Genomic DNA, 14408 nt, shown 5'->3' with positions numbered 1-14408 from the left:
TTTTTTCAAACAACCCATTTGCAACAATGTTCGAACCCAGCTCAAACTCAACATGGCAAATGCATGTGACAAGCTCTCGACCAATCAAAATACAGATTCTGTGTGTGAGGCGTTGTAAACCTAATAAAACAGCGCCGCGTGATCGACGACCCACCGATGTCATGACAGAAATATATTCAGCTTTGCATAAAGTTCATTAAGTTCGGCCATGCGCAAGAAGACATCGACACAGCTGCTGATGCCATGTGACAAGCTCTTGGCCAATCAAGAATCTGAGGGTGGGCGTGTTTTTAAGTATTGCAAAGCGTGTGCGGAATTTGTATACTTTCTATAGGCTGCCAAAATGAATAAAAGCTGTGGACGGTGCGCTTTTTCTCATTTAAGGCGCTCTAACGCATCAACATTGAGTGGTATTACATCCCTGCGAAAACGTGAGTATAGGGATGGATGTATTAATGATTCATTCGCCATGACAGCACTCAACACGGGTGGACAGTTTTCTTCACTGAAGCAAAGCCTCCAGTTGTAAAGAGCCTCATAACGCCAAACCCCTTTTCATCCTTTTTATGGGATGTCAAACTTTTGGCTTCGCTAATCTACACGTCACCGGTGGAATAACCAGCTTTTACCCTTTTTTTGTCGTTGGCTTGACACAGTTTCAGATGAAGACCACGATGAAGGCCTGCCTGGTTCTTGTCGTCAGCTTGGCTTGTCTTGGCTTGACCCTTGGTGAATTCGGTAATCAACAACTTGTCTTAAGCTATGTTAGGCCTATAACCCTAAAACAGCAGGGGACACCCGGGAATCCGCCCCTCGATATTTTTTTTATATCGCAGCAGTGTATGTTTTCAGGAGTTGAGCTTTTAGAAAGTGTTAGAATAACCTCTTGCGGTCATTTGGACACCATTTGTGCAAAAATCAAACATACCGTTCTCGTACAGCGCGCATTTTCCCGAGACGGGTTAGCCAAAATGTATACTTTTTTCCCCACTGCCGTGCTCCATGCAAGCATACTGTCACGCATGTAGCCTTGAACTTGAAATGAGCGCAACAATGAACTGTCTGTCCAATTTAATTTGAATTTAATCTTTATAGTGATAAAGAATGTTTGACCATGCATGCCACGTTTCATAAGAATTGGGCATGGCACGGTTGAGTTCTTGGGGGTGAAGCACGCCCCCCCCCCACCGGCAGTGAGATGGGCCAAAATTACCCAGCTCCTTTAGGGTTAAAAGACAAGCTTTGGGGTGGCCAAATGGGTTTGTGGTAGCACAATGCAAAATGTCTCTCTTTTGGTTATGTGTGGTTCTGATAAGACCGGAGGGTATACCCAACGTTTTGAACAGTATGCTGTGTCTATCGTCAGGCGACTGCCTGGCAGTCCCCTCCGGTTCTTACCAGAACCACACATGGGGCCTACTTATGGTGCTACTGCAAACCTATTAGTCTTGGCTTGCCACCTTGACCATGAAAAACTTCCAAATCTCATAGGTTATGGATGTTTTTAACGCCCCACTTTCAGCTAAGTGTTGCCTATGTTATCGGCTGCTTGTGCTCGACAATAAACACGGGAAACAGCTGAACATCCCTCTCTGGCCAGCAAATGTCTTCACAAATATCTTGAAACCAAACCAAGCTGGCTCAATAGGCGACACTCAACATCCCAGTGAATTTCGTACGTTGTTTCGCCAGTATGTTCTCTGTTTCGATTTTAACTTCCAGATGAGAAGCGGAAACTGGCCGAACTTCTTGAAGAATTAATTGCAAGGAAGGAGGCCACAGGTACGCATTGCTGCTCGTGTTGTTAAAATTTGAGATACGTTTCTTTTACCAAGGTGCATTTAACCATGTTTCACCCACCATGACATTGTTTTTCTCATTTTGGACCCTCGTAATTCGTTTCGTTCCTTTGAAATATGTGGGTCATATCATTTTTTTTGCATTGTGACTATTTTAGATGAGTGGGCTGGACATCTTGCGCGTGAAGACACCCGTAATGGAGGTAAGGAAATTTAGTCGTTACGGTGTAAGGTGTTGAAGGACAAATTAAATTGAGTGTTGGTTGGCCAGTTTATCTGTTTTCAATTTTGCGCAATGGGTCTATGGTATGGTGGCCCTGGAGGGACATCGCAAATCGTCAATACTGACGCCAATAAACTCGCCCTCCGGTCGCCAATACTGCCCTAAATATTCACGACCAAATTCCTGACTCGTATCTCTGGTTGCAAATATTGCTGCATTTTTTTTCCCAGCAAGCCAGGTAGACTATGCCTACCCATCTTTCCGTAGCCATGGTCGCCGGTGGCGATAATAGCACGGACACTCAACTCAACCACTATTAAACTACTGACCACGAGTCGCCGACATTACACTATCGCGCCAAACATGTATCTAAATCTTTTAGACCTGGTGCCAAAACTGCCCACCCGAACGACTTGAGATCAAGCTGAAAAAATGTAGGTCATTGTGCATGCCCGTGAACACACTCCATTTCCGCCTAGCTTGCTGGAAACATATTTCTCGGCAATATTTGCGACCGGAGATACAACGCATCGTGAATTTGGGTGTAAATAGTGACGGCAAAATTTCCAACTGAAGAGCGAGTCATGAATTTTACTTGCGAATATTGGCGGCAATATTTGTGACCGGACAGCGTGTCGGGAATTTTGGTCAGGAATATATTGGCGGCAATATTCGCGACCAGAGAGCGGGCCTTGGAGCTTGGTCGTTAATATTGGCATCAATAATGACGGTTGGCGATATCCCCCCAGGGCCACCATACCATGGGCTTGAACGGTCTGGTTTCAACCATATTCCTCTATGTCCCAACTCATTCCATCTTAAAACCCCTCTACGTTCTTCCGGAAATGCTGAAAGGTTTTCAACAGCTAGGTCTACCGAAGCGAGAGAATCAAGCAATCTTGCTCTTTATTTATTTGCCTCTCCAGGAGGACTGCACCCATACGTAGATGCGCAGGGCAATTGGCACTACCCGTGAGTACCAAACCGAATCGTCATGAGTGGTCACTGGCGATTCTTTTCCCCGTCTCATGACAACAGTGTTCTTGTTTATTGTGCCCAAGCTGCGGTGTTGGGCTCTAAATGTACATCCTTGTGGGTTTAATAGCATTAAGTGTCTATGACGGACACTGAAGTCTTGCACAGATGACGAGAATAAGTGAACAGTAAAACTGAATTTACTGTCGTTCTTTTCTTCTTTAGAGCTGACCAGAATAGAGGCAGAGGTAAGCATCTTTATAATTATCACCAGTTTAATCATTCCCCTCCCTCTCATCAATCTACACACCCCGTTTCTGCGCATTTCCTCCTTATTTTTGTAGTGTACCTTCACAGTACGCCTATTTACGCCTGATGTTTACTATTAACAGCTAATTACTAACATTCTGAACCAATCAATCTCCCAGTCTGAGCAGCCTATCACGGAAGCTGTGGGAACAAATCATTCAACGTATCTTGTGAATCGGTAATCGTTAGCTCAGAGTATTGTTCTGTTAACCCAAAAGAAATGATTAGGCCTATCTGTCTGCCTGTTATGTTCTTTTGAGGTTTGTATACATTGTTTCTTTCGGTTGGCATGGTTTAATTAAGATGCCAATCATAATTTGATGTGTTTGTTGGTTGCCATATTGGTTTGTTGGCTTCAGTATTATAATTTCCATTTGTTATCTTTTTCAGCCCTGGAAACTGAAGAGAAAACACGCAATGGAGGTAAGATTACACCAGCATTTAATTATTTGTTCATTGTCTCTTTCTGGTAATGACACAAAGGATTCCTGAAAAGTATCCAAGGCACTGTAGCTTGCAAGCTTGAAGCAACTTTTAGAGAGGAGACAATGAGAAGTAGTGACAGTTGTAGAGGTGGGAAGAAAATCCCACAGGAATATTTTAGGTAAAATCCAGGGAGTCAGGTAGGGACTGGAAAACCTAATTCACGCGTTGGCCAGGTCGGGCATCAGACCCAGATCACACAGGTGGAAGGCGAGGAAAGAACCACTATACACCAACCTGACTCCCATGAGAATAAAGGTTGCTTCCATGTACACCATGACAGAGTAAGCCTGTGTGTAGGGGTAAATACCTTAGGTGTTGTATAAAAGAGTATTTGCCAGTTATTAAGTCAGATTATTCAATCTAAATGACGTCAGAAAACGCGGCTGCATCGTTGTCAATTTGATTTCAGAGGTAAGATGTTGCAAGTGCCCTCTGCTGTAAGGTTCAGGAGTGAGCTTTTTTTACTGAAAAAGAGGAAAAATAATTGAATGCTCGTGTTTCCTGGGACAAACGTTTTATCCGTATCGTCAGAAGCAATTGAAATTTTAAAAAGTGTTTTCGAAACGAAAGCGTCTCCCTTTAACCTAAAGTTTTGAATACTGCAAGTTTATATTTTGCATGCAACATTTTGTTAAAACCGTATAATATACGTTTCTGCACCTTTGCTCGAAAGACATGGTCACTATGGGACATCCTGATTTTTTTTTCACATTTATTTAACACTCCAGGAGGACTGCACCCGTACATGGATGCACAGGGGAATTGGCACTACCCGTAAGTACTACACCAAATCATCACGAGTGGTCATTAAATGACATACATGTGCATATACAATTGTTAATTCATGGACTCCTTTTGCCCGTCTCATGCCAATAGCGTTAGTCTTGATTGCATCCAGGCTACGGTGTTCAGCTCTTGCTAATTCACTATTCCATATGTGTGGGTTTAAAAGTCAACACAAACTGCCTGTGGCGTAAACAGAAGTCTTGCGCAGATAACGAGAACAAGTTGACAGTAAAACTGAATTTACTCTCGTTCTTTTCTTTTTCAGAGCTGACCAGAATAGAGGCAGAGGTAAGCATCTTTACAATTATGCATCAGTTTTACCATTTTCCTCCCTCTCAGTCTGCACTCCCCGCCTCTGCTTCTTTCCTACTTACTTTTGTCGTGTGCCTTCACGGTAGGCCTGTTTGGGTCTGATGTTTTGCTAAAATCATCTCTACCGTTTGACCTTTCAGGTAACAATCTAATCCAATCAATCTCCCATTCGGAGCAGGCTATCACCGAAGATGTGGGATCCTAATTCTTAAACCCATTCAGCTTCGGTTGTTGTTAGCTCGGAATTTTGTTCTGTTGACCCAAAAGAAATTATAGCCTGTCTGGCCGACGTGTCCTTTTAAGGCTTGTGTACGTTGTTTGTTTGGGTTGGTATGACTTATTGAGATTTTATTTTTGATTATGATTTGATGTGTTTGTTGGCTGCCATATTGGTTTGTTGGCTTCAGTATTATAATTGCCATTTGTTATCTTTTTCAGCCCTGGAAACTGAAGAGAAGACACGCAATGGAGGTAAGATTACACCAGCATTTAATTATTTTTCCACTGTTTCTCTCTGGTAATGACACCAAGGATTCCTGAAAAGTGTCCAAGGCACTGTAGCTTGCAAGCCTGAAGCCACTTTTAGTGAGCAGAAAATGAGAAGTAGTTACAGTTGTAGAGGTGGGAAGAAAATCCCAGAGCAATATTTTAGGTAAAGTCCAGGGAGTCAGGTAGGGACTGGAAAACCTAATTCACGCGTTGGCCAGGTCGGGAATCCGGCAGAGCCAGATCACACAGGTGGAAGGCGAGGAAAGAACCACTACGCCAATCTGACTGCCATGAGAATAAAGGTTGCTTCCACGTACACCATGACAGAGTAAGCCTGTGTGTAGGGGTAAACACCTTAGGTGTTGTATAAAAGAGTATTTGCCAGTTATTAAGTCAGATTATTCAATCTAAATGACGTCAGAAAACGCGGCTGCATCGTTGTCAATTTGATTTCAGAGGTAAGATGTTGCAAGTGCCCTCTGCTGTAAGGTTCAGGAGTGAGCTTTTTTTACTGAAAAAGAGGAAAAATAATTGAATGCTCGTGTTTCCTGGGACAAACGTTTTATCCGTATCGTCAGAAGCAATTGAAATTTTAAAAAGTGTTTTCGAAACGAAAGCGTCTCCCTTTAACCTAAAGTTTTGAATACTGCAAGTTTATATTTTGCATGCAACATTTTGTTAAAACCGTGTAAAATACATTTCTGCACCTTTGCTCGAAAGACATGGTCACTATGGGACATCCTGATTTTTTTTTTTTCAAATTTATTTACCACTCCAGGAGGACTGCACCCGTACATGGATGCACAGGGGAATTGGCACTACCCGTAAGTACTACACCAAATCATCACGAGTGGTCATCAAATGACATACATGTGATTATACAATTGTTAACTCGTCGACTCCTTTTGCCCGTCTCATTCCAATAACGTTTTTCTTGATTGCATTCAGGTTACGGTGTTCAGCTCTTGCTAATTCACTATTCCATATGTGTGGGTTTAAAAGTCAACACAAACTGTCTGTGGCGTAAACGGAAGTCTTCCGCAGATGACGAGAACAAGTTGACAATAAAACTGAATTTACTGTCGTTCTTTTTCAGAGCTGACCAGAATAGAGGCAGAGGTAAGTATCTTTACAATTATGCATCAGTTTTATCATTTTCCTCCCTCTCAGTCTACACACCCCGCCTCTGCTTCTTTCCTACTTACTTTTGTCGTGGGCCTTCACAGTAGGTCTGTTTACGTCTGATGTTATTGCTAAAATCATCTCTACCGTTCGGCCTGTCAGTAGTAACAATCTAATCCAATCAATCTCCCATTCGGAGCAGGCTATCACCGAAGATGTGGGATCCTAATTCTTAAACCCATCTAGCTTATCGATTGTTGTTAGCTCGGAGTTTTGTTCTGTTGACCCAAAAGAAATTATTGTCTGTCTGGCCGACGCGTCCTTTTAAGGTTCGTGTAAGTTGTTCGTTTGGGTTGGTATGACTTATTGAGATTTTATTTATGATTATGATTTGACGTGTTTGTTGGTTGCCATATTGATTTGTTGGCTTCAGCATTATAATTGCGATTTGTTATTTTCAGCCCTGGAAACTGAAGAGAAGACACGCAATGGAGGTAAGATTAGACCATTTATAGCATTTTTTTAGCATTTAATTATTTTTTCATTGTCTCTTTCTGGTAATGACACTAAGGATTCCTCAAAAGTGTCTTAGGCACTGTAACTCACAAGCTTGGAGCAACTTTTAGAGAGGAGACAATGAGAAGTAGTTACAGTTGTAGAGGTGGGAAGAAAATCCCACAGGAATATTTTAGGTAAAATCCAGGGACTCAGGTAGGGACTGGAAAACCTAACTCACGCGTTGGCCAGGTCGGGCATCAGAGCCAGATCACACAGGTGGAAGGCGAGGAAAGAACCACTACGCCAATCTGACTGCCATGAGAATAAAGGTTGCTTCCACGTACACCATGACAGAGTAAGCCTGTGTGTAGGGGTAAACACCTTAGGTGTTGTATAAAAGAGTATTTGCCAGTTATTAAGTCAGATTATTCAATCTAAATGACGTCAGAAAACGCGGCTGCATCGTTGTCAATTTGATTTCAGAGGTAAGATGTTGCAAGTGCCCTCTGCTGTAAGGTTCAGGAGTGAGCTTTTTTTTCTGAAATGGACAAATAATGGAGTGCTCGTGTTTCCTGGAACATAGGTTATATCTGTATCGTCAGAAGCAATAAAGATAATTTTTAAAAAGGGTTTTCGAACCGAAAGCGTCTCCCTTTAACCTAAAGTTTTGAATACTGCAAGTTTAAATTTTGCATGCAACATTTTGTTAAAACCGTATAATATACGTTTCTGCACCTTTGCTCGAAAGACATGGTCACTATGGGACATCCTGATTTTTTTTTCACATTTATTTAACACTCCAGGAGGACTGCACCCGTACATGGATGCACAGGGGAATTGGCACTACCCGTAAGTACTACACCAAATCATCACGAGTGGTCATCAATGACATACATGTGAATATACAATGGTTAACTCGTGGACTCCTTTTGCCTGTCTCATGCCAATAGCGTTAGTCTTGATTGCATCCATGCTACGGTGTTCAGCTCTTGCTAATTCACTATTCCATATGTGTGGGTTTAAAAGTCAACACAAACTGTCTGTGGCGTAAACTGAAGTCTTGCGCAGATGACGAGCATTAAGCATCTTCAATTTGAAATCCAGACCAGTTCGATATTACATTGGAGCCAAAAATCCTACACTGTAAACAAAAATTAATCATTTTGACTAATCAAAGTTAACCCATCTCTAGGCCTATGTCTAAAATGACCAATTGAAATTAGTCAGACAAGCCAATGACTAACATTTATTTGTCAAAGGTAAATCAAATCAGATTTGACCATTTAAAGTCAGTTACTATTATATTAGTCCTATCTTGATTTAATAAGTCATCGACACCCGACTAACCTAGAGTTGTCATTTTGAGTACAAAACGACTCATTTTTGTTTACAATGTAGTAAATCCAAACAAGCTAGTACATTATCCAAGCCAACACATTAGAGTTCAATAACAGTGAAATCAACATAGGCCTATTTAATAACCCAATTAATCTGTTGGTGGGTATATTCTTCTCAACAATAGTTTCTGCGTTTGCTGATTTTGGGATGATCGTTCAAGCAATGTTTTTAATAGTAGGTAGGGCTCGTGCATGCCTTTGAAGAATTGTTTATTAGAGACAGTGTCAAGAGAAAAACTCAACTGGAAGATTTTGCTTTTGGTACTTTGGTCGTAAAACAATGTGTTAAATTGTAAAACAATGTGTTTTTTCTTCACTCCTTTACCATTGTAGGGCGGATGAGAACAGAGGTGAGAGCGCATTTAATCTCGACAGGACTTTCTTATTCATGTAAAGCTCGACTTATAAGCCCAGAATGCTGCATTTTGGCTTCGGAGAACAACCAACATCGCCACAAAACTAGTTTGTTCATGAAATTACATTATCTCCTTTTCACTTCGAATTCTAATACAAGAGTAATCACTTTAAATATTTTAAATGTAATGAGGAATCACTCTTTTTTCCATAACTTCAGGGAGGAAGTAATTCGAACTGTGCAGTGGACCAGCCAATAAATCAACTGTAAGTGACTTTAACAGGCCTGATAACATTTATAAGAGAATTGTCGCAATATTGGCAATTTTTGATGGCTTTTATATCAGTATTGGTTAGTTAATTTGGGGAATAGTTTTGATTGAAATGTATTTCTTCTTTTCTTTGTCCTTTTCTTTTAGCGTGGCCTGATTTGAGAATGACTCATGGAATCTAACGAACGCTTGATGTCTTAGAATAATTACCGACATTTAAAACTGGAAGATTACAAATAAATGACACAATTTTTATAAAGATAATCATTTTTGAATTTTGTAAAGACAATCCAGGATGCAAAGTTGACTGCTTTCCTGCATACTTGCATTGGGTGCGTTACAAACGGGAAGCTTTCTCATCATGATTCGTGGATATTTTTTGGCATTTCATCATGCGTGCGTTCATGTTTATCACTCAGTCGTTACTTTATTATAACTCTTGGTGTGTTTCCATGGTTGTTTCTTGTACGTCACTCATTTCCTAAGGTAGATTGTTTTAAGCCGATTCTGAAGAGAAAATCCTTATCTTTCTGCACTTAATATTTGTAAACACCCTATTCAGCAAAAGTTCTAAGCTGGACTTTTGTACTGTATGAAGTTTAATAGTTCGAACAATAATTATCACTTTGATAGCACTTTTGATCTGAACCTAACTTGGTAAATGCAAATAAGCTGGCTTATTCTAAACGGACACATTAACATATTGAATTTCAGTTTATACAATGAAATTAACATATACTTACTGTCTTACTGATATTTTCTTATGTTACATGACTTGTGTCTGATCTTTAGACGGATGTTGAAACTGATATTTTGTAGGTGAGGTTCTTGGCCTTTGATCTCTGTGTATTTCTCTTGGATTATGGTCCATTAAAGGGTAATTTCAATGGAAAGTTGTTTGTGAGATAAAGGTTTATGTGCATTATTTTCTTGAAGTTTGGTTCGGAAGGCCAAATTGACTTCTTTGCTAAAAGTGTCCATAAATAATTGTTGGCTTTTCCTTGGTTTAAATGGTGTAACTCAAAGAACCTTGAGCTTGGTGCTTTGCCTATAGGGTTTGGAGCGTTTACAAAAAAGAAAAGAAAAAAAAAGCACTCTTTTGAGAACAAATACAGCCATCACTCGACTGATCCGTCCGTTAGCTGACAAATGCAAACTGTACTGTGGGTCTGCAACCATCAAGTTTCAGAATAACGGGGTAACAAATGTAAGAGGAAAAAGTCGTTGTGCTTCGCAAGGAGACCAGAATCAGAAAATGACCTCGTCATTCAATAAAGTTGTTTGGCCATTTTCGTTCGTTTGGAAGCTGTGATTACTGTGCGTGCCTGATGTCGATATTAACCTAACAATAACTTATTGACGGTATGACAAATTGTCAGTTTGGTATCCGAGGCCGCTGCGACTACTTTTGGCGATTCAGTCACGACTGTTTATGACAATAAGGTCATTCTTTTTTAAGTGATCAATAAAAAATGAATGCCAGTTTGGTTGCTCCCCTAATATCTTATAAAAAAGAAGGAACTTCAAGCCTATCAACATTTCTTCATATTGGAGAATCGACGGTTTATAGCTTAAGTTTGCAGAAAATTTCTCTTTCTGTCCCTAAACGTACAAACGCCTACAGTCCCCTAATGTGGCGCATTTCAACTTTCGCTTGACGTTCCTTTCACAGCATTTGCCAAATCGTTTTGTTGAAAAACTCAAAAGTCATTTGGTTAAATACTTGTATTTTATATATCCCTCGTGATACATGGTGTTGAACCTCTGTGAACAATTCCAGTGTCATGACATTTTGTCTGAAATCCCAAAATGTCGGCGTCCGGAAATTGGGGGTCAAATTCAGCTGAGTGTTCCCTAACGTGGCGCACTTGAAGAAATCCCAGAATATCCTAGATAAACATTTCGAAATTCTTTAGAGTAGAGTTTGTACGAAACAAATTATTTTTCGAATCGTATTTCGAATCCTTAAAAGGATCAGTAATTCACATTCATTGTAAATTCTAAACGTTGTTGTGCCGGAGAACGGTATAGCTGTAACTTAGGCAAACTTCGCCTTTGTGAAGGCGCTTGTTGTTGGAAATAAAAAAGATGAAGAGGCGAGATCTCCGTGACGTGAGGAGGTTTTGGGTGTTGCCATGCAATGACTTTACTGGTTTATTGCCATCGATTGCCAAGTATAAAAAAAACAAAAACGTTTGGACAATTAATCAAATTAATCTTTTTAAGAAATTGCACATAAGGATCCTTCCATTCTGAAAACTGATTGTACATTATACCTAAATTCAAACGTGCGGGACAATAGGTCCGACAAGCACATGCACACGAATGTGCATGTTGTTTATGTTTCATATACTAGTAACCGTGTCACCTCTGGTACAATGTGCAACGCGTTATGTTGACATTATGATTCACAATTTCTCTCCACAAAACAAGACATGTAATAAATAACGTTTCATACCAGCCAGTGCCCAAAGGTCTCCCAGAAGCTTCTCAAGTCGCTGACGGAAGTCTCTCCCTTTAGAGCCCCCACAAACCCCGCAAAAGACGCCAACAATGTAGCTCGACTGGTGACAGCTTGGGGCTCGGCAATGTGACTCCGCGAAACCCCAGGAAACCCCCTCACAACACTTCTTGTTAGTATTACATCGCGCATAATTTCTAATGATTCTCCAAAATGAACGCTTACAAACTCAATACATATAATCAAAAATACACCTTGTTAACTGCTACACTTGCTTTGATTACCGAAAACTCTATAATATAATTATTATAGCCTATTATTTAATTATGCATGAACTATTTCCCTTGACGGATGACGGATTCATAAGGTGGCGGAGGGAAGACCAGTAAAATGGAACAGCGCCCCCACATGTAAACAACTTCCTTTGCCTTGGTGTGAAACAGATAATTAAGATACTGTACATTGCGATATTTGGGATCTGGACTTTGTTTTTGGTCTTTTCCCTACAGAAGTGCCCTGTACGAGCTTTATCTGCCCAGTTCTTATTGTCCCCGTTCGTCGAGGCTGAAACTGGGTGTGGTTGCCGCGAAGTGGTGAGCTACGGGCCAGGCGGTAAACTGCCGTCAAAACGGATCGGCGTCACCGGCCTTCTAAAGCTAGACCGCTCGAGCTCGCTGACGGACGTGGGCAGCCCTGACCGGATAGCAGACTCAGAAGAAGAAGACCAGACCGCCACATTAGTTTGATGAAGTTTCATTAAATGTGTACTGTCCTCCTTGCAGTGTTTAAATTATGCGAACCGGAATATGACAGCCAGTCAAACTCCAATTCCCAATGAACACTAGCGTCAGGGATTAGCTACTTTATTAAGCTGAGCTCCGGTTTATTGTGTGTTGTTACTGAGCACGGAGTGAAACTGAAATAAAAAGAGAGAAAAACTGACTAAATTAGACTGTGTCCTGAAGTTGAATACATACATATGTAAACGCATGCATTCACATAATATGTTGCTAAACGACATGTGAAAGATTTCCATACATGTATCTCGCGTACGCGCAGGTACATAAACCGTGGGAGAAATATCACAGAAATTGTTCACAAAATAATATGGATCTAAACTGTGAGAAACATGAATACATTAGAGAGGAAAATACATGTACCTCGATATAAGTACATGAAAGTCTCCTTACCAGTTGTCAAATGTTACGGTTACAATACAGAAAGTTTCCGAGAAACTATAAGGCCCAAAATCTCTTATAAATCCTAATTTATATAAAGAACAAGATTCCAAGAAGAGCTATTTACTTACAGGCAACTTGTTACTGTAGTATTTTTGTTGAGTCCAGGGACGGACTGGAGGCTTTACACCATGTTTGGGTTGCTCGCACTGATCGCCGAAGTTTATTCCTTGTTCTACATGCAGTGGTCACGGTCAATGACGGTGGCTTATTTTACATGTTAAAAAGAAACCTATGGCAAAAGAAATAAATTCAACCACATCAATTGCTGTTGCAGAATTAAGCCCACAATAGTTTTCAGTTTATACAGGGTTTAACCCCAAATTTAACCTATGACTGATAAAGATAAACCCTTACTAACTGATCCTCTTCGTAAATCTTCAAAAGACAGTCGGCCAGCCGTTCATTCTACGGAAACATCTGTAGATGTGACCAAACGTGGAGGGAAATCCTAACAAAATGTAGACGCAGCCCGAGCACTGAGGCACTCTTACTCCGTCCCTTCTGTATGACCTTGCTTAAAATAACTGAATTGCCCCATAACATTGGACAAATATTTAATTAAAGATTACTAACTTTTTTCTTATCCTCCCCCCCTTCCATCTGTTATAAAAAGGAACTTTTTATTTAATATACTAATGCAAAACGTGCGCCCTAATACAAACTGAAATTATGTATACTTGCGCGCCTGGACCTGCAACACCGTAAAAATGAAAGAGCGCCCTCTAACGACCAAAAAAATTATTCAACAACGACACTACTACTCCCTTCATGAAACTATAATCCTAATTCACCACAATCTCCCCTACATGCTCGATCAACACCTGAGGATCAATTGAATTTTTTTTTTGGCTACTGTCAGGCTAAATCTAAAATATCCTTTGATCTCTCCAGGTCTGTGCTTAATCAGTAGTCATACAAGGTTATTTTCCTCATAGCCACATTAGTTTGATGAAGTTTCATTAAATGTGTACTGTCCTCCTTGCAGTGTTTACATTATGCGAGCCGCAATTTGATAGCCAGTCAAACTCCAATTCCCAATGAACACTAGCGTCAGGGATTAGCTTCTTTATTAAGCTGAGCTCCGGTTTATTGTGTGTTGTAATTGAGCACGGAGTGAAACTGAAATATAAAGAGAGAACAAACGGACTAAATTAGACTGTGTCCTGAAGTTAAATACATGCGTATGTAAACGCATGCATTCACATAATATGTTGCTAAACGACATGTGAAAGATTTCCATACATGTATCTCGGTACGCGCAGGTACATAAACCGTGGGAGAAATATCACAGAGAATGTTCACAAAATAATAGGGATCTAAACTGTGAGAAACATGAATACATTAGAGAGGAAAATACATGTACCTCGATATAAATACGTGAAAGTCTCCTTACCAGTTGTCAAATGTTACGGTTACAATACAGAAAGTTTCCGAGAAACTATAAGGCCCAAAATCTCTTATAAATCCTAATTTATATAAAGAACAAGATTCCAAGAAGAGCTATTTACTTACAGGCAACTTGTTACTGTAGTATTTTTGTTGAGTCCAGGGACGGACTGGAGGCTTTACACCATGTTTGGGTTGCTCGCACTGATCGCCGAAGTTTATTCCTTGTTCTACATGCAGTGGTCACGGTCAATGACGGTGGCTTATTTTACATGTTAAAAAGAAACCTATGGCAAAA

At 40.4% G+C, this 14408-nt stretch overlaps 1 protein-coding gene and 1 long non-coding RNA gene across 7 annotated transcripts in view; one reads left to right on the top strand and one right to left on the bottom strand.

Moving 5' to 3' along the window:
* The first annotated feature begins 351 nt into the window (after positions 1-351).
* On the top strand, positions 352-9915 carry LOC147798366 (uncharacterized). 2 transcript variants are annotated; one of them, XR_015426178.1, is made up of 17 exons: positions 352-431; positions 657-738; positions 1723-1782; positions 1958-2002; positions 2949-2994; positions 3223-3245; positions 3697-3729; positions 4521-4566; positions 4844-4866; positions 5329-5361; positions 6158-6203; positions 6476-6498; positions 6963-6995; positions 7803-7895; positions 8730-8746; positions 8971-9017; positions 9170-9915. XR_015426178.1 is itself a non-coding variant. In XM_087140187.1 (17 exons), the coding sequence occupies exons 2-16, from the start codon at positions 663-665 to the stop codon at positions 8979-8981; spliced, it is 561 nt and encodes a 186-aa protein (XP_086996313.1). In that variant the 5' UTR covers positions 352-431; positions 657-662; the 3' UTR covers positions 8982-9017; positions 9170-9915. The 2 variants fall into 2 exon arrangements, 1 of the variants encoding a protein (XP_086996313.1); XM_087140187.1 differs by having other exon boundaries at positions 7803-7848.
* A 1211-nt stretch (positions 9916-11126) lies between these two features.
* LOC147798365 (uncharacterized) overlaps positions 11127-14408 on the bottom strand; it is a 43623-nt gene continuing 40341 nt past the window's right edge. For 4 of the 5 annotated variants that reach the window (XR_015426181.1, XR_015426179.1, XR_015426183.1 and 1 more), the window contains 4 exons: positions 14237-14397; positions 13717-13843; positions 12793-12953; positions 11127-12399 (listed from right to left, as the gene is read on the bottom strand). This is a non-coding gene — a long non-coding RNA (uncharacterized LOC147798365). Of the gene's footprint in view, positions 12400-12792; positions 12954-13078; positions 13844-14236; positions 14398-14408 lie in introns of all 5 variants that reach the window. The other variant, XR_015426180.1, reaches the window with a different exon arrangement.

This window comes from Acanthaster planci, linkage group LG08 (genome assembly GCF_054643075.1).
Source record: "Acanthaster planci isolate LZ-2023a linkage group LG08, COTS_SCS, whole genome shotgun sequence".
Lineage (NCBI taxonomy): Eukaryota > Metazoa > Echinodermata > Asteroidea > Valvatida > Acanthasteridae > Acanthaster > Acanthaster planci.
Note: the sequence above shows the minus strand (reverse complement) of the source record. Positions and strands in the feature narration are given on the sequence as shown.